General features: G+C 44.7%; 1 protein-coding gene across 3 annotated transcripts in view; it reads right to left on the reverse strand.

The window, feature by feature from the left end:
* The window catches only part of LOC139277153 (ataxin-7), a 146902-nt gene that overhangs the window by 38523 nt on the left and 87502 nt on the right, over window positions 1–20877 (reverse strand). The window contains exon 1 of one of the 3 annotated variants that reach the window (XM_070895227.1): window positions 17244–17282. The exons of the other annotated variants lie outside the window; for them this stretch is intronic. Within the exon in view, the coding sequence (XP_070751328.1) occupies window positions 17244–17259 (16 nt within the window). The 5' untranslated portion in view covers window positions 17260–17282. Of the gene's footprint in view, window positions 1–17243; window positions 17283–20877 lie in introns of those variants that run through there. 3 annotated transcript variants of the gene reach the window in all.

The raw sequence follows: 20877 nt of genomic DNA on the forward strand, positions 1-20877 counted from the left end.
TAACTTGCTGAGGCCCTCTACACGAACTTCTTCAATCAATAGTTGACGAGTATATTTTTGACCACATTAAGTTATTGATTTTATGCTCTACAACTGGTTTTTGCTCAAGAGACTGAAAAATTTAGGTTTACACAAATGGCTAGCCCTTTTGAAAACATTCAACTTGATGGATACCCATATATTAAAAACAATGTGTTCTCAAAATGTCGGCAAAACAGGCCAAGCACATTTATTGCCCATTTTTGAACGGCAGCATCCATAGTAATTTTTCCCTCTGCTAGCCCACTAATTACCAGATTTATTGAATACAGTTTCACAATTTTCTATGGTATGATCTAAATGCATGACCATAGAATCATAGGGCTCAATTTTGGCCCGCCCCTTTTTCCGGCGCACTTACCGGAGATGCGCCGCTTTTCTCCGTTCAGAAGTGCGGCGAAAAAATACCTCCCCACTTTAGCCTCTGTCCGGCCTCTCCCCGGTTGTCGGCAGCGTGGCCAGTCGAGTCAGAGGCGAAGCCAACGTCCTGCGCTGAAAACAGTGCTGGGACGTCCACACATGCGCATTGGAGTCGGGTCGCGATGTCCATGCATGCGCAGTAGCGCCGAAATTTGGCAATCGGCCATTTTTAAAGGGATACGTAGCTGCTTGTGTTTTGGTGCCAGAAGGAGTGCTGTGGAACGAAATTAACTGCTGGAATCAAGAAGCAGTGCTCTGTTTGTTAATATCAGTGCTGCATGCCAGAAGAACATAACATAAGAACATAAGAATTAGGAACAGGAGTAGGCCATTTAGCCCCTCAAGCCTGCTCCGCCATTCAACAAGATCATGGCTGATCTGGCCGTGGACTCAGCTTCACTTACCCGCCCGCTCCCCATAACCCTTCATTCCCTTATTGGTTAAAAATCTATCCATCTGTGATTTGAATACATTCAATGAGCTAGCCTCAACTGATCCTTGGGCAGAGAATTCCATAGATTCATAACCCTCTGGGAGAAGAAATTCCTTCTCAACTCGGTTTTAAATTGGCTCCCCCGTATTTGGAGGCTGTGCCCCCTAGTTCTAGTCTCCCCGACCATTAGAAACATAGAAACATAGAAAATAGGTGCAGGAGCAGGCCATTCAGCCCTTCTAGCCTGCACCGCCATTCAATGAGTTCATGGCTGAACATGAAACTTCAGTACCCCCTTCCTGCTTTCTCGCCATAACCCTTGATCCCCCGAGTAGTAAGGACTTCATCTAACTCCCTTTTGAATATATTTAGTGAATTGGCCTCAACTACTTTCTGTGGTAGAGAATTCCACAGGTTCACCACTCTCTGGGTGAAGAAGTTTCTCCTCATCTCGGTCCTAAATGGCTTACCCCTTATCCTCAGACTGTGACCCCTGGTTCTGGACTTCCCCAACATTGGGAACATTCTTTCTGCATCTAACCTGTCTAAACCCGTCAGAATTTTAAACGTTTCTATGAGGTCCCCTCTCATTCTTCTGAACTCCAGTGAATACAAGCCCAATTGATCCAATCTTTCTTGATAGGTCAGTCCCGCCATCCCGGGAATCAGTCTGGTGAACCTTCGCTGCACTCCCTCAATAGCAAGAATGTCCTTCCTCAAGTTAGGAGACCAAAACTGTACACAATACTCCAGGTGTGGCCTCACCAAGGCCCTGTACAACTGTAGCAACACCTCCCTGCCCCTGTATTCAAATCCCCTCGCTATGAAGGCCAACATGCCATTTGCTTTCTTAACCGCCTGCTGTACCTGCATGCCAACCTTCAATGACTGATGTACCATGACACCCAGGTCTCGTTGCACCTTCCCTTTTCCTAATCTGTCACCATTCAGATAATAGTCTGTCTCTCTGTTTTTACCACCAAAGTGGATAACCTCACATTTATCCACATTATACTTCATCTGCCATGCATTTGCCCACTCACCTAACCTATCCAAGTCACTCTGCAGCCTAATAGCATCCTCCTCGCAGCTCACACTGCCACCCAACTTAGTATCATCCGCAAATTTGGAGATACTGCATTTAATCCCCTCGTCTAAATCATTAATGTACAATGTAAACAGCTGAGGCCCCAGCACAGAACCTTGCGGCACTCCACTAGTCACTGCCTGCCATTCTGAAAAGTACCCGTTTACTCCTACTCTTTGCTTCCTGTCTGACAACCAGTTCTCAATCCACGTCAGCACACTACCCCCAATCCCATGTGCTTTAACTTTGCACATTAATCTCTTGTGTGGGACCTTGTCGAAAGCCTTCTGAAAGTCCAAATATACCACATCAACTGGTTCTCCTTTGTCCACTTTACTGGAAACATCCTCAAAAAATTCCAGAAGATTTGTCAAGCATGATTTCCCTTTCACAAATCCATGCTGACTTGGACCTATCATGTCACCATTTTCCAGATGCACTGCTATGACATCCTTAATAATTGATTCCATCATTTTACCCACTACTGAGGTCAGGCTGACCGGTCTATAATTCCCTGTTTTCTCTCTCCCTCCTTTTTTAAAAAGTGGGGTTACATTGGCTACCCTCCACTCCATAGGAACTGATCCAGAGTCAATGGAATGTTGGAAAATGACTGTCAATGCATCCGCTATTTCCAAGGCCACCTCCTTAAGTACTCTAGGATGCAGGCCATCAGGCCCTGGGGATTTATCTGCCTTCAATCCCATCAATTTCCCCAACACAATTTCCCGACTAATAAAGATTTCCCTCAGTTCCTCTTCCTTACTAGACCCTCTGACCCCTTTTATATCCGGAAGGTTGTTTGTATCCTCCTTAGTGAATACCGAACCAAAGTACTTGTTCAATTGATCCGCCATTTCTTTGTTCCCCGTTATGACTTCCCCTGATTCTGACTGCAGGGGACCTACGTTTGTCTTCACCAACCTTTTTCTCTTTACATACCTATAGAAACTTTTGCAATCCGCCTTAATGTTCCCTGCAAGCTTCTTCTCGTACTCCATTTTCCCTGTCCTAATCAAACCCTTTGTCCTCCTCTGCTGAGTTCTAAATTTCTCCCAGTCCCCAGGTTCGCTGCTATTTCTGGCCAATTTGTATGCCACTTCCTTGGCTTTAATACTATCCCTGATTTCCCTAGATAGCCACGGTTGAGCCACCTTCCCCTTTTTATTTTTACGCCAGACAGGAATGTACAATTGTTGTACTTCATCCATGCGGTCTCTAAATTGGAAACAACCTCTCTGCCTCGATCTCGTCTATCCCTTTCATTATTTTAAATGTTTCTATAAGATCACCCCTCATCCTTCTGAACTCCAACGAGTAAAGACCCAGTCAACTCAATCTATCATCACAAGGTAACCCCCTCATCTCCAGAATCAGCCTAGTGAATCGTCTCTGTAACCCCTCCAAAACTAGTATATCCTTCCTTAAGTAAGGTGACCAAAACTGCAGGCAGTACTCCAGGTGCGGCCTCACCAATACCCTGTACAGTTGCAGCAGGATCTCCCGGCTTTTGTACTCCATCCCTCTCGCAATGAAGGCCAACATTCCATTCGCCTTCCTGATTACCTGCTGCACCTGCAAACTAACTTTTTGGGATTCATGCACAAGGACCCCCAGGTCCCTCTGCACTGCAGCATGTTGTAATTTCTCCCCATTCAAATAATATTCCCTTTTACTGTTTCCCCCCCCCCCCCCCACAAAGGTGGATGACCTCAAATTTTCCGACATTGTATTCCATCTGCCAAACCTTAGCCCATTCGCTTAACCTATCTAAATCTCTTTGCAGCCTCTCTGTGTCCCCTGCACAACCCGCTTTCCCACTAATCTTTGTGTCATCTGCAAATGTTGTTACACTGCATTCTGTCCCCTCTTCCAGGTCATCTATGTATATTGTAAACAGTTGTGGTCCCAGCACCGATCTCTGTGGCACACCACTAACCACCGATTTCCAACACGAAAAGGACCCATTTATCCCGACTCTGCTTTCTGTTAGCCAGCCAATTCTCGATCCATACTAATACATTTACTCCGACTCCGCGTACGTTTATCTTCTGCAGTACCCTTTTGTGTGGCACCTTATCGAATACCTTTTGGAAATCTAAATACACCACATCCATCGGTACATCTCTATCCACCATGCTCGTTATATCCTCAAAGAATTCCAGTAAATTAGTTAAACATGATTTTCCCTTCATGAATCCATGCTGCGTCTGCTTGATTGCACTATTCCTTTCTAGATGTCCCGCTATTTCTTCCTTAATGATAGCTTCAAGCATTTTCCCCACTACAGAGGTTAAACTAACCGGCCTATAGTTACCTGCCTTTTGTCTGCCCCCTTTTTTAAACAGAGGCATTACATTAGCTGCTTTCTAATCGGCTGGTACCTCCCCAGAGTCCAGAGAATTTTGGTAGATTATAACGAATGCATCTGCTATAACTTCCACCATCTCTTTTAATACCCTGGGATGCATTTCATCAGGACCAGGGGACTTGTCTACCTTGAGTCCCATTAGCCTGTCCAGCACTACCTCCCTAGTGATAGTGATTATCTCAAGGTCCTCCCTTCCCACATTCCCGTGACCAGTAATTTTTGGCATGGTTTTTGTGTCTTCCACTGCGAAGACCGAAGCAAAATAATTGTTTAAGGTCTCAGCCATTTCCACATTTCCTATTATTAAATCCCCCTTCTCATCTTTTAAGGGACCAACATTTACTTTAGTCACTCTTTTCCATTTTATATATCGGTAAAAGCTTTTACTATCAGTTTTATGTTTTGTGCAAATTTACCTTCGTAATCTATCTTTCCTTTCTTTATTGCTTTCTTAGTCATTCTTTGCTGTCGTTTAAAATTTTCCCAATCTTCTAGTTTCCCACTAACCTCGGCCACCTTATACACATTGGTTTTTAATTTGATACTCTCCTTTATTTCCTTGGTTATCCACGGCTGGTTATCCCTTCTCTTACCGCCCATTTTCACTGGAATATATTTTTGTTGAGCACTATGAAAGAACTCCTTAAAAGTCCTCCACTGTTCCTCAATTGTGCCACCGTTTAGTCTGTGTTCCCAGTCTACTTTAGCCAACTCTGCCCTCATCCCACTGTAGTCCCCTTTGTTTAAGCATAGTACGCTCCTTTGAGACACTACTTCCTCACCCTCAATCTGTATTACAAATTCAACCATACTGTGATCACTCATTCCAAGAGGATCTTTTACTGGGAGATCGTTTATTATTCCTGTCTCATTACACAGGACCAGATCTAAGATAGCTTGCTCCCTTGTAGGTTCTGTAACACACTGTTCTAAGAAACAATCCCGTATACATTCTATGAATTCCTCCTCAAGGCTACCCAGTGCGATTTGATTTGACCAATCGTTATGTAGGTTAAAATCCCCCATGACTACTGCCGTTCCTTTTTCACATGCCTCCATTATTCCCTTGATTATTGTCCGCCACCGTGAAGTTATTATTTGGAGGCCTATAAACTACGCCCACCAGTGACTTTTTCCCCTTACTATCTCTAATCTCCACCCACAATGATTCAACATTTTGTTCATTAGAGCCAATATCGTTTCTCACAACTGCCCTGATATCCTCCTTTATTAACAGAGCTACCCCATCTCCTTTCCCTTCTTGTCTATCTTTCCGAATCGTCAGATACCCCTGTATGTTTAATTCCCACCCTGCAACCACGTTTCTGTAATGGCCACCAAATCATACCCATTTGTAATGATTTGTACCGTCAACTCATTTACTTTATTTCGAATGCTGCGTGCGTTTAGGTACATTGTTTTAGTATTAGTTTTTAAAGCATAATTTTTAGTTTTGACCCCTCCTGCAGCCCCTTTATATTCATACATATTGTCCCTTCCTATCACCTTGTGGTTTACATTTACCCCAGTGCTACTCTGCTCTGTTGCCTCCCGCCTTTTGCATTTTTTCTTGGGGTCCTGTTCATCTGAGCTCTCCCCCACTAACTAGCTCAGAGCCCTCTCCTGGGTTCCGAATACTCCTCACATTGAGGCACCAAGCTTTCATGCTTGCCTTTTTATTGCACTTTGACCCTTTAGAATTTTGCTGTACAATGGCCCTTTTTGTTTTTTGCCTTGGGTTTCTCTGCCCTCCATTTTTACTCATCTCCTTTCTGTCTTTTGCTTCTGTCTCCATTTTGTCTCCCTCTATTGGTTCCCATCCCCCTGCCATATTAGTTTAACTCCTCCCCAACAGCACTAGCAAACACTCCCCCTAGGACATTGGTTCCGGTCCTGCCCAGGTGCAGACCGTCCAGTTTGTACTGGTCCCACCTTCCCCAGAACCGGTTCCAATGCCCCAGGAATTTGAATCACTCCCTGCTGCACCACTGCTCAAGCCACGTATTCATCTGAGCTATCCTGCGATTCCAACTCTGACTAGCACGTGGCATGGTAGCAATCCCGAGATTACTACTTTTGAGGTCCTATGTTTTAATTTAGCTCCTAGCTCCTTAAATTCGTCTCGTAGGACCTCATCCCTTTTTTTAAACCTATATCGTTGGTACCAATGTGCACCACGACAACTGGCTGTTCACCCTCCCTTTTCAGAATGTCCTGCACCCGCTCCGAGACATCCTTGACCCTTGCACCAGGGAGGCAACATACCATCCTAGAGTCTCGGTTGCGGCCGCAGAAACACCCATCTATTCCCCTTACAATTGAATCACCTATCACTATCGCTCTCCCACTTTTTTTCCTGCTCTCCTGTGCAGCAGAGCCAGCCACGGTGCCATGAACTTGGCTGCTGCTGTCCTCCCCTAATGAGTCATCCCCCTCAACAGTACTCAAAGCGGTGTATCTGTTTTGCAGGGGGGATGACCGCAGGGGAGGGAAGCAATGCTGTATTTCTGAAAATCATTGCTGCATGCAAAATAAGGACTGTGTGTTTGGAAAAATCAGCATGTCCAAGAGCATTGGAAAAGTGCGGAGAGTGTCAATACAGCAATGCAACAACGTGCACCAAGAACGAAGAATTTCTTGCATGACGAAGTGGAGACACGAGTTAATGTCATTGAGAACAGATGGCAGGAGCTGGATACCAGCAACAGAGGTCGCACAAAAGTGCCACCCAAAGAAATGAAGAAACGCTGGAACCAAGTTGAAGATTACTGCGCAGTGAAGTGAACACCAAGAGATCTGGAAGTGAAAAGAAATGGCAGGACCTTGGTCAAGTAGTTAGTGTAAGTAATATTTTCATTTATTCAATGCAATTGCAATTGTAAACGTCACTAGCTGCATATGCCCCATCCAGCAGAAAGACACCCTCTAAAAAGTTGCATTTTAATCTTTGCAAAAGAAATTGTCCCACAACAAAAGGGAAAGGACTTGAACAGGAGGAGGCCCGCCAAATCTGCATCAACTGACACCCTTAGGAGAAGGTCGCTGCTTTGATGGGTCCTACCTGGAGAAAAACAATCAGTACTGCACAAACTGGGCCCATTCGCGAGGGAGAGGGTAAGTCCCGCAAATTCATTGTGGCCCTTCAAATCAGCCTGCTGCCTGGCTAGCTATGCATGAGCCTACTCATGCCACCCATCCTACCCCCTCCTCTGCTGCTAACCATTTGACTGTTGTGTTATATTTTGCAGAACCTGATGCCAATTGTGAAGATCCTGAAGAAGATTCAGACGCGGACAAGCCTGAGCATGAGAATATCTTACAAGCCAACCCTGCAGACCAACATTGGGGGGGGGGGGGGGGGGGGGATGGAGATGGATGAAGGAGAGAGTATTGTACTGAAATCGAGGAGGTCGCGTTAATGGAGTTGGCATTGGCAGCCCCTTCCATGACCAGTGGTTTAAGTTCTGGTGCGACATTCCTTGGTTTCAGCCAGTCCACGATTAGTGGTTTCAGTTCTGATGTGATATTCCACGGTTTCCCAGCGTTCAAGGTTGAGGATCCTGGTGCTGGTGAGATGCAGCATGGAACACCCAGGGCCCCACCGTCCGAGATTGGGGGTCCCAGTGGTGGTGAGATGCAGCATGGAACAGCCAGGGCTCACCGTCCCAGCCTGTGCCTCCCACTGGGGGGGGTGCCGTGAGGCAGACCCAGGGTGAGGGGAAGGAGAAATCGACCACGCTCTCCTGAGATGCAGAATGCAACAGATGTGGTTCAGATCATGGCATTGGGTGGGGAGAGCATTGACCTTACCCGATCACTCGAGGACACCATCAGTGAGGTGAGTAATGAGGTAGCGGGACTGTCGGGAGAAACGACAATAATCATACCCAGCCCCCCAAGCCTCTCCATTTGCTTGCTGCAGCCTGTCTGGTGATTTTGCTTCCTGCAGCCTGTGTGTGCTCCGATGTTGGTGGTCCAATTGTTCCCGCCCCTATCCCAGGCCGAGTGGCCTCCCGCACCGGCTGGCCTGCTGCCTTCCCGGGACAAGTTTTCAGATGAAGGTGGGACTTACTTGTATTTTTTATTTGTTATTGAATGCTTATTACTTTCTGTGTTTTATTTAGTGCTTTCTAAGTCTTGGTGCTTTCCGTTTCCCTTCCCGCCCCTATCCCAGGTCGAATGGCCTCCGATGTACCGACCTGCGCTGATTTCTTAACTCTCCGCAAGGGTTTTCTGAAGTGGTCACATACGCTGGCCTAAGTAGATCTGGAGTAACTATTAGCTGGCCAAAGTGGTCTAAATGGCCAAAACTGGCGTAGGTGGCTGGTAACGCCCCCTTAAGAAAAAAAAAACGAAACTAAAAAAATCTTAACTAACTCACTTACACTGGCGCAAAGTGAATGTGCAAAATGGGGATTTTTAAGATACTCCAGAAAAATCAAATTGCTCCAAAAAAAAAGAGCAACTCCTCGCCACAACTGAGCCCTTAGAATGGTTACAGCACGGAAGACGGTCAATCAAGCCCGTGCCAGCTCTCAGCTGTTCCCCTGTCCTTTCCCCAAAGCCCTTCAAATTTTTTCCTTCATATACTTATCCAACTCCATTTTGAAAGATAAAATTCAGTCTGCCTCCACCACTCTTAGGCACTGCATTCCAGATCTTAACCACTCGCTGTGTAAAAAGAGCTTTCTTACGTCGGCTGCAGTTCTTTTGCCAATCACCTTCAATCTGTGTCCTCTGGCTCTTGACCCTTCTGCCAATGGGAACAGTTTCTCTCCATCTATTCTGTCCAGACCCCTCATGATTTTGAACACCTCTTATCAAATCTCCTCTCAATCTTCTCTGCTCCAAGGAAAACAACCAGAGTTTCTCCAGTCTATCAACGTAGCTGAAGTTCCTCGTCCCTGGAATCACTCTCATAAATCTTTCTTGCACCTTCTTGAAGGCCTTCACATCCTTCCTAAAAAGTGTGGTGCCCAGAATTGGACACAGTACTCCAGTTGGGGCCAAACCAGTGTTTTATACAGATGCATCATAATTTCCACACTTTTGTACTCTTATAACCTTTATTTATGAAGCCAGAGATCCTGTAAGCCTTTTCTAACTGCTTTCTCAACCTGCCCTGCCACCTTCAACGATTTGTGCACACATACCCCCAAGTCTCTCTGTTCATGTACCCCCTTTAGGATTGTACTATTTAGTTTATATGTCCTCTCCTCATTCGTTCGACCAAAATGCATCACTTTACACTTTTGTGTGTTAAATTTCATCTGCCACATGTCGACCCATTTCACCAGCCTGTCTGTCTGTCTGTCTGTCTTCCTGAAGTCTATCACTCTCCTCCTCACTGTACATTATACTTCCACCCACGTCCAAGTCATTAATATGGATCAAGAAAAGCAGTGGGTCCTATCTTCGGGAACACCACTGTATACCTGCCTCCAGTCAGAAAAACAACCACTACTCTGTATCCGGTCACTTAGCCAATTTCGTATTCATGCTGCCATTGTCCCTTTTATTCATGGGCTTCAACTTTATGTGGCAAGCCTATTATGTGGCACTTCATCAAACGCCTTTTGAAAATCCATGTACACTGCATCAACCGCATTACCCTCATCAACCCTCTGTTACCTCATCAAAAAATTCTAAGTTGGTTAAACACAATTTGCCTTCATCAAATCCATGATGGCTTTCCTTAATTAATCCACCCCTATCCAAGTGACTTATTTTTGTCCCCGATTACGGTTTCTAAAAGCTTCCCGAGTACCGCGGTTAAATGGACTGGCCTGTATTTGCTGAGTTTATTTTTTAACACCCTTTTTTTTGAACCTCTGAGTTGCTGTCCAGTACCAGAACCACTACATCATATCCAAGAAAGTGCACCTGGCTGCAAGTTTAGATGAGGAAGAGCAGTAGTTCATGAGGACACCAAATGCAAGGGGGACCCTCATTCTCCTCCTCAAACTATGTTTGCTCCAACTTCAAATGCAGCACCAAACAATACTGATGCAAAGCCTTGTACAAACAAAATGGTTTTATCTACAAATAGCTCCCTCCACAGAAACAGAAACTAATTTTGCAAGACAAAAAATGCTACTAAATACTAGCTGGAAAAAAAACACAACTTTAGCTATAGAAACAGTCCTTTACAAAATCCAACGTCAGTAGGCCAGGGTAGTGAGTTAGTCATGCATCAGTTTTAAGTGAACAAGGCAATTCAGGAGTGATGACCACCTGAAAAACATACAAAAAGTCAGCATGGGAAATGATGCAATAAAGTTAGCAAATTACTTGGAGATTGGTACTGCCGAAAAGTTCAGCCTCCCCTTGCCTATTATATTTCTCTGACGTATAACATGCCAGATTTCATGAGCTCTCTCGCCCCCAGCAAGGCTTCATTGATTACACAGAGACTCGTAAAAATTAAAGCTATGGTCATAAGAGAACTGGTCATCCACCAAGACACAAATGGAAATCACAGCAAAAAAAACCAAACAAACAAAAAATCTCAGACCCATAACTTAACAGGTTTTGGCAACAGTATAATCAGTAAGCCACAATCACCTTAACCGACAACTACAGCATGTGTGGATTCTTTAGCGCAGTCAAGACCACCTACGGCCCAATCACCTACCCCATTGAGGGCCAAGAACGGAGAGACACTTATCAAGGACAGAGAGGCAGTTAGTGCCCGCTGGAAGGAGCACTTAGAAGATTTCCTTAAACGAGACTGTGTCTTTGACGCGAGTGTTCTCGGCTCCATCCCGCAGCATTCTACCCGCCACCACCTCAGCACAACCCCAGCCGACAGGAGGCTGAAAAGGCCATCATACAACTGAAGAACAAGAAGACTTCAGGAGCAGATGGAATCCACGTTGAAGCACAATGGACATGATCTTTACCGCACGTCAAATTCAAGAAAAAAGTGCAGGGAGCAGCACCAACTTCTGTACATGGTCTTCTTTGACCTCTCAAAGACCTTCTACACGGTCAACCATGAGATTATGGAGTGTCCTCCTCAAATTCGGCTGCCCTCAAAAGTTCGTCACCATCCTCCACCTGCTTCACGGCGACATGCAAGCCGTGATCCTGACCAACGGATCCACCACAGACCCAATACACATGCAGACCGGGGTCAAGCAAGGCTATGTCATTGCACCAATGCTCTTTTCGATCTACATTACTGCAATGTTCCATCTCACCCTCAATAAGCTCCCCGCTAGAGTGGAGATAATCTACAGAACAAAACGGGAAATTGTTCAACCTCCGTCGCCTCCAGTCCAGATCCAAAGTTGTCCCATCCTCTGTCATTGAATTATAGTATGCAAACAATGCTTGCGTTTGCACACACTTGGAGGTTGAACTCCAAACCATCGTCAACACCTTCACCGAAGCGTACGAGTGCATGGGCCTTACACTAAACATCCATAAGACAATGGCCCTCTACCTACCTACCTGCCCGCCACACAGTACTGCCCCCCAATTATCAATCTATGACGAGGCCTTGGATAACGTGGACCATTTTCCATACCTCGGGAGCCTACTATCAGCAAGGACAGAAATCGATGATGAAGTCCAACACCACCTTCAGTGCGCCAGTGTAGCCTTCGGTCATCTGAGGAGGAGGAGGAGGGTGTTTGAAGACCAAGACCTCAAACCCGGCACCAAACTCATGGTCTACAGAGCAGTAGTGATACCCACTCTCCTATTTGCTTCAGAAACATGGACTATGCACAGCAGGCACCTCAAAGCACTGGAGAAGTACCACCAACGCTGCCTCCGCACGATCCTGCAAATCCATTGACGCACCGTCGGTGTTCTTGCTCAGGCCACCATCCCCAGCATCGAAGCATTGACCACATCGTCTGCATGCCAGACACGAGACTCCCCAAAACAAGCGCTCTACTCAGAGCTCCCAAACGGCAAGCGAGCCCCAGGTGGGCAGAGGCAACGCTTCAAGGACACCCTCAAAGCCTCCTTGAAAAAGTGCAACATCCTCACCGACACCTGGGAATCCCTGGCCCAAGACCGCTCAAAGTGGAGGAGATGCATCCGGGAAGGTGCCGAACACCTCGAGTCTCTTCGCCGGGAGCATGTGGAAACCAAGTGCAAACAGCGGAAGGAGCACACGACAACCCAAGCACCCGACCACACCCCCCCCCCCCACTGTCCCTTGAACCAACGTCTGCCCCACCTGTGATAGAGACTGTAGGTCCTGCATCGGACTCAGTCACCTGAGAACTCATTTTTAGTGTGGAAGCAAGTCATCCTCGACTCAGAGAGGGACTGTCTAAAAACATAATGGAAAATGATGCAAACATTGTTCATGGCATCACACTCCGTAAAACCACTGCTACCATTCCTGAAAAGGTATTGCCCTGCAATATTGAAACTTTCTTGACTATGACTCAGTAAAAATACTACCTGAGATGAGCAAGTATAAAATGTTACAGCTGTAATCTTAAACTCCAGATTTTACATGGCAATTCACGTCCTCGCCATGGAATACTGCCAGAACAGAGACTTGCATTCTCAGAAAGCATCCACTGCCCCCTGGGGGGGGGATAAAAATGTTCACAATCAGTGTCATTCTTGAATTACTCGCAGTAAAAAGGGTCTACCTCCTTTTTCTTTGCTAACAGATTTGGGGGATGGGGGGGGATGGAAATTACTGGTTCGGCAGCTTTAAAACACAACCCAGTGAGCCTTCCTAGACAGATTTTAAGCACTTTTATCTTGGAGTTTTCAACTTGGTTTTGGGACAGCATTATACCAACCTCCATGCAACTTGCTCCCCACTGCATTATTCACCAGGCACCAGTCTTTGAAGGCCTGTAAGCTGACAATAGGGAATACAGACGCCCATTGGCTGTGTTGTGCAGTGCAATGGCTTCAATATGGGTCTTGAATTTCAGTTTTCATTGGACAACATTTGATACTATGGTCAAAAATCACTAAACCATCTCTGGATGTTCAGATCAGAACCAATAAATCCAGTAGCAGCTCACAAATCCCACAACAAATGGGCCTCCACTGTGGTTGGAACAAAGGAGGTCAGCTTTTTTTGGATTTACAAATCCATGCAAACAGGGGAATTGCATCTTTGACATTAGGATTTCTGAAACATTCATGAACCCAATAGCCAAACAGTGAGTCAATACAAGAGAATACAGACACATTATTTGAATCCTTTCTCCTTTTTACAGATCAAGGAAAATTGAATTAGATGCAGGAAGAATGTTCCCGATGTTGGGGAAGTCCAGAACCAGGGGACATAGTCTAAGGATAAGGGGTAAGCCATTTAGGACCGAGATGAGGAGAAACTTCTTCACTCAGAGTTGCTGACCTGTGGAATTCCCTGCCGCAGAGAGTTGTTGATGCCAGTTCATTGGATATATTCAAGAGGGAGTTAGATATGGCCCTTACGGCTAAAGGGATCAAGGGGTATGGAGAGAAAGCAGGAAAGGGGTACTGAGGGAATGATCAGCCATGATCTTATTGAATGGTGGGGCAGGCTCGAAGGGCCGAATGGCCTACTCCTGCACCTATTTTCTATGTTTCTATGCAAGTCCCTTCACTTCGAAAGTGCAATACAAGACCCACCGGTCATGAATTCCTAGTTCTGCTTGAGTCAGTGCTTGCACTCACACATCTGAGTCATAAGATTGTGGGAGAGGCTTCACTTTGGCATTTCAGTTCCAGGCCTAAGAAATTCTGCATTTTTATAAGGGTTGCCTTTCCAATGAGATGTTAAGCTAAGGCTCTGACTGCCTATAGAGATGGACATGAAAGATTCATGGCACTAACTGAAGAAGAGGACACTATTCTTGTATCCTGGCCAACATTCATTCCCTCATCCAATATCATCAATGCAGATTACTGGACATTTATCTCATGCATGTTTGTGGGACTTTGCTGTGTGAAAATTGGCAGATAGATTTATCTACAATACAAGAGTAATTCAGCGGCTGTGAAATGCTTGGATTGTCCTGCAGAAAAGATAGGGTTGTTCTTTTTATTGACTGGCTCACTCAAAATGGAGCTGGTAATGAGACAGAGTGGAAAAAAAAAACAGTAAAAGGGAATATTATTTGAATGGGGAGAAATTACAACATGCTGCGGTGCAGAGGGACCTGGGGGTCCTTGTGCATTAATCCCAAAAAGTTAGTTTGCAGGTAATCAGGAAGGCGAATGGAATGTTGGCCTTCATTGCGAGAGGGATGGAGTACAAAAGCAGGGAGGACCTGCTGCAACTGTACAGGGTATTGGTGAGGCCGCACCTGGAGTACTGCGTGCAGTTTTGGTCACCTTACTTAATGAAGGATATACTAGCTTTGGAGGGGGTACAGAGACGATTCACTAGGCTGATTCCGGAGATGAGGGGGTTACCTTATGATGATAGATTGAGTAGACTGGGTCTTTACTCGTTGGAGTTCAGAAGGATGAGGGGTGATCTTATAGAAACATTTAAAATAATGAACGGGATCGACAAGATAGAGGCAGAGAGGTTGTTTCCACTGGTCGGGGAGACTAGAACTAGGGGGCACAGCCTCAAAATACGGGGGAGCCCATTTAAAAGAGTTGAGAAGGAATTTCTTCTCCCAGAGGGTTGTGAATCTGTGGAATTCTCTGCCTAAGGAAGCAGTTGAGGCTAGCTCATTGAATGTATTCAAGTCACAGATAGATAGATTTTTAACCAATAAGGGAATTAAGGGTTACGGGGAGCGGGCGGGCAAGTGGAGCTGAGTCCACGGCCAGATCAGCCATGATCTTGTTGAATGGCAGAGCAGGCTTGAGGGGCTAGATGGCCTACTCCTGTTCCTAATTCTTACTTATATAGTGCTGTAAGGACCACTGTCCTAAGGCCCAAGTGTTTTCCAGTGCGCAAAATAAGCTGATCGCCTAATAATGGATGTGGGTGAGCGGTGTGGGGGACGTATGAGAACGAGCACTCCATCAATTTCAGTTTTGGCATTTTCAATTGATTGAGCCTCTAGGGATTGACAATAAATGCCAGCCTGCCCAGTGACACCCACATCCCGAGAATGACTTTTTAAAGAGAGAGAAACACATGAGAGAGCACAAGCAGAAGAATATAAGAGCATGCATATGAGCAAGCCCAAAGGGTCCCAACTCCCGAGGTAGTGGGAGGTTTTGACCCACTGATTCACCAAAGTTACCAACCTGATTAAAGGATAGACATTTCAGTGGAGAAACCAGAGCGGTACAAATAGCCGCAGTTAACCTACAGCTGGGCACATTGAATAAACAGACCCCCAGCCATTTAAGTATTGCAAAAAAAAAAACTGTGTTCAGAAATACTATCCAATAAATTATATCCAATAGCCTTCATTGTTTACTAATAAATGTTCCCAGTTACTTCAGAAACAGTCTGGATTCTAAGTTTTCTAGTTTTAATGTTAAAGCAAAATGATGGCTTTAATATTATAAGCTAATAAAATTCCATTTTGACAAAACCCAAAATGTTCAGCAGCATGCATCTTGGAGAAATGGACTCGCTTCAGACTAAAACTGAAAACACTCCACTCCCCATTTTGGCCACAAACATGTGTCAAACATTTATCTACTTTGCATAGTTAAAATCCCCTATTTTACAACTCTGTGTACTGAAGTGACTTGGAGACAACACCTCCAACCATGTTACATACAGCAAAACTAACAAACCGTAACAAATGAATAACTAGATATGGTACTGTTGGTCCAAGAGATTGGTATCGGCCAGCTCCCTGTCCCTCTCGGACTAGTTCCATGGAACCCGCAACATCTACCTGTACCACCAGGATAGATAGATAAGGTGTTAGCATGTCGCATCTGAAAGACAGCATCTCTGACAATACCGCACTCCCTCGGTATTATACTGGAGTGCCTGCCTGGTTAACGTGAAGTCCTGGAGGACTTGAATACACAAACTTGTTGCTCAGAGCCAAGGTGGCACTTGCTTTTGAACATCATCCCCATATAATACTGGGCAGTTTTGAATGAAACAAGTATCCAGAGCAAGTGTTGTGAAGTTAAAATCATAGGCTCCTCCAAATTCCCCACAAGGATTTATGTGAATAAAATAATTTGTAATTAACAAGACAGCACGAATGACACTAACAGCTCAACTACAGAACTGGAGTCAGGAGATGGGGAAGGAGAAAACAAATATGGTCACAAAGACTGGCCTTAAATGATCTTGCTTTTGTAAATACCCCGATTGTTTCAACAACTCACACATGGATACAGTACAATATTTGATGAAGATTATAAGAACACAATTTGAAAATTGTTGGCCTCCACAGTATGTAATCTGTGTTTAAATTTACACATTTGCATTGTAAAGGCAATTTCCAAAGAACAAAGGAACGAATAAAAACCAAAGTGCACAATAACTGGACAGTTCATATTAGAAGGGAAGTGAACAGCTTGTAAGCAAACCTTCCTGTGTGTTCATAGTATTTCCTGTGTCATGCAGCCACAATTACCACTGCCTTAAAAGGGCTCTTAAAAAAGAGATCAAATATCTAAAATCCCACTCGTTAGAATGTCACTGATATAAATAATTGCATCCGTTTACTCGATGGCAAGAGCTTGCAGCACGGAGAAAGGTTTATCCAGTGCAAACCTCAGCACTCTGGCACAGTTCACTGTAAGCTTTGCTCCATCCGCTTTTGCCAAAAGTACTCGAACAACATTTCAGAGTGGCTTATATGCAAGGTTGGTCACAGCAGTTAAACCCTCATTTTGAGATGATCTACTTTGATTCACTTACACCACTTAGGTTGTTAAGAGGAACTTCAACAACATTCAGCTGCAGATTAGTCTCGGTAACATAACAGAACACGGACGCCTCAGCTTCATGCACTGACAGTAACGTAGCCTACACTAACCTTCTGCAAACTCCATCCAGATCTGGGCGTTCTGCCAAACTCCTTTCATTGAAAGCTGCACAAGAAAATGCAACTGAAGCCTACGGCCCAACATAAAAAAGCAGAGGCTGATCAGAGGAGCCTCTTTATTAATTCCCATTTGTTTCTACTTTGATACTGAACTGGCCTGGAGGCCTCACATCATAACGTGCTTGCCCATGAACTAACAGGCATCATGTTTGGGATTATGCAACACTTGCTAACAGTAATATGCTCGAGACACAAAGGTCCTGGAAGATGGATACAAAAACAGAAGTTTCCAATGTTCTCTTATATGGTGATACCACAGGCTCTGGCTGGAGGAACTGTTTGTACTGCAAAAACTTGTGAATCTGTGAAGATTCACCGTTTAACTTCAAAATACTGATACCTTTGCTCAGCAGTAAAATGAGAGAGAATTGCTAGACTACTGACACTAATGGTCTCCCTCATTTCTGCACCCGTGAGGAAATGATCGCGAGTTACAACGCTATACAATATACAGGACAAAGTGGCAGGAAACCGAATAAATCCAAACATGCCAGATTCCAGGAAAATAAGATCGAACGGATGGGAGGAATCTCAAGCACCATTTTCTAAAAAAAAACGAACTTCAACAGTAAAAACAAATAGCATTATCTTGAAATGTTAAACACCTGTTCGCTCCACAGATGCTGCCTGATCGGGAGTGTTTGCTGTATTTTCTGTTTATTTTAGCATCAACATCCTTTTGATCTCTTCAGTTAATTAATAAAAGATATAGTGATGCCAGCAATGGAAATTACTCCTCCAACGTCCTCCCCAATAATGCAAGGGAACGGAATGATCACGGACTAGATTAAAGTATCCTGGGTGAATGACCATCAATATTCATTCAGTTGTTGCATGCTTTTGAGTTTAACACTTCTTTCAAACAAATTCCCCGATTACATCAACAGCAGCAACTCGCATTTAGATAGTGCCTTTGGTATTAAAATGTCCCCAGGCACTTCACAGAAGTGGAATCAGACAAAAGTCGATGCCAAGTCAAAGGCGACTATACAGGTGCAGCGTCCAGAATCTGGAGTCCCAGAATCCGGAATGTTCCAGAATCTGAACCGATCGGTGGCAGGGTCGTCCGGAATCCGTAAAATGTTCCGGAATCCGGACTCGACGACCCTGCCGACCTCGGGGCCTTACCTCGAGGTCTCCTCAGCGGGGCACTTGCCCGAACACCTCAGCGAGGCCAGCCCACCCGACAACATCCATTGCGGGTCCCAGACAGCCCGCACAGCTTCCTTGGCAGGTACCACCACCCCCCAACCCCCTTCTGACCTTCCGAAACACCTGAACCTGGGCTCGGGTGTTTCCGGATTCGTGACGTCAGAAAGATGTCCCAAGGTCCGGAAAACCGCGGAATTCGGAACGGCCTTGGTCCCAGATTCGGGACGCTGCACCTGTATTAGGAGGGCTGACTAAAAGCTTGGTCAAGGAGGTGGGTTTTATTAAAAGATCTTTAAGAAGTGAGATGGAGGAGTGGTCTAGGGAAGGAATTCTAGAGCATTATGGTGAAGATGGCTGAAGACACAGCCACCAATGGGGAGGGAGTGGGAGATACACCAGATCAGTCAGAGGAAGAGAGTGTTCCCCCAGGGGTTATAGATCTGGAGGAGGTCACAGAGATAGCGAGGGGAAAGACCACTGTTCCCTGGAGCTCCCACACAGCCGGCTTACTAGTTTTTAAATGCAGAAACCAGGCCATCGAGGATTTTTGAATGAGCCGCGCGGCCCATAGACAATTGGAGGGAATGGTGGGAGAGACCATTGAGGGATTTAAACCCAAAGGAAGAGAATTTAAAATTTAAGTCATTGGGGGACCAGGAGCCAATGTAGGTCCGTGTGATCCTGAGCGGGACCTGATGTTGAATAGGATACAGGCAGCAAAGTTTATGGAAGGTGACGGATGAAAGGCTTCGAGCCACAAGAATAGTCCAGTCCGGAGATGACAAGTGCATGGAGGAGAGTTTCTGCAGCAGATGGGCTGAGGAAGGGATGTATGGAGGTGAGCAATGTTAAGAGATGGAACTCGGCAGTTTTTCCAATGGAAAGGATGCAAGTTCGAAGCTCAGCTCACGGCCAAATAAGATGAGGTGATTGCAAACAGTCTGATTCCATCCCCTCCCCAGCCAGTGAGGTTGAATCAGTGGTAAGTATATTGAATTTGAGGTGGGGCCAAAGTCTATGGATTCAATCTTCCAATATTCCACTGGAAGACATTGAGTTTCATCCAGGAGTGCCTTAGAACACATACAAAAACAAAATTCTGGTGAATTGACCAAAAAATTGCCTTGTTTCAATTTTTTTTTTAAATTTCAATTAAAAAAAATATTTAGTGATGGTGAAGAGAATCTCTCGGTAAAACCAAAATGGACCATTACTCCAGCTAAAATCAAGATCCAATATTTTGAGAACTGAAATTCTGCAATTGGAGAAAAAGGCAATCAAATCTTAAACTTCAGTACTCCTTAAGCTGAATAACCTCCTCCTTTGCTGGAAAATTCTAAATGTATGGAAATTCCATCGTTTACATTAGGAAATAAGACAAGTACAGATATCAGCAGGATCGTGTAAGGCTCCGACAATCTTCAGGATTTTGTGCAACCTTGTTTTGTTCCGTCTTTTTAAAGGTCCCACGAAGATTCGTCAAGGAAACAATCACACACTTTCAATATTTAAAAAAAACCCACTGGTCATTTAAAAAAAGGTTTAAAATGAAAAATACAGGAAAAAAATGCATTGTACACATCCAGTCCTATTGAGCACTTCACAACAGACAACCTTTTTAGGCGTATCGCTATGATCACAAGATAATTGCAGATGAGGAAAGCCATTCAGCACATCTAACTTAATCCATCGAGAGAGATTGTAATGACACCCCCCTCTCCCCCATTGCAGCATCCAATTATTTGATTCCAGGGTTTTTGCTATCATCACTCATCCCAAGCCTTGATTACTCATTCTAGGAATTTTCTGTTATCAGTACCAAAATTAGGTTTTACTCGTTTGACCCCGTGTCCCCTCGTTCGATCTCCCCAGTTTAATCTGAAGTAATATTCTGGGTTAACATTTTCTATACCTCCAAGATTATCTTGCAGATGTCTCCTTTCTAGCCGAAACGCACATGTTTCTCCAACTTTCCTCATATCTCAGACCGACGACACCGGAAATTGGTCTTATGGTTCTACTCTGCACTGCCTCCAGTGCTTGAATGCCATTCTTATTCCTTGGCCAGAAAGGTAGACTGTATCCAAGGTGCAGTCTGACCAGAGTACAAATTAAGTCCACTTAAATGAATATGATAAAATAATAAAACGTTTAATCTCCATACACAAGTCCCTTTTTCACTTGATCGCTAGTCCTGTTAAATGAACAGTTAAATGAATAAAATGTTTAAATAAATTGCAAAATGTACTTATTCATTTAAGTGCCGCAATGCCACGCTAAAGCCAACTGGTTAGCCCGAATTGGCAAAAAGGGCTCAAGTTCTTTTTGCAATTGTTTAAGTTTTGGTGTAAAACTCACATAGTAATCAATCAATTCAGTGATTTCAAGGTCATTTTCACTTCATCAGTTGCTA

Source organism: Pristiophorus japonicus, chromosome 12, assembly GCF_044704955.1.
Source record: "Pristiophorus japonicus isolate sPriJap1 chromosome 12, sPriJap1.hap1, whole genome shotgun sequence".
Classification (NCBI taxonomy): domain Eukaryota; kingdom Metazoa; phylum Chordata; class Chondrichthyes; family Pristiophoridae; genus Pristiophorus; species Pristiophorus japonicus.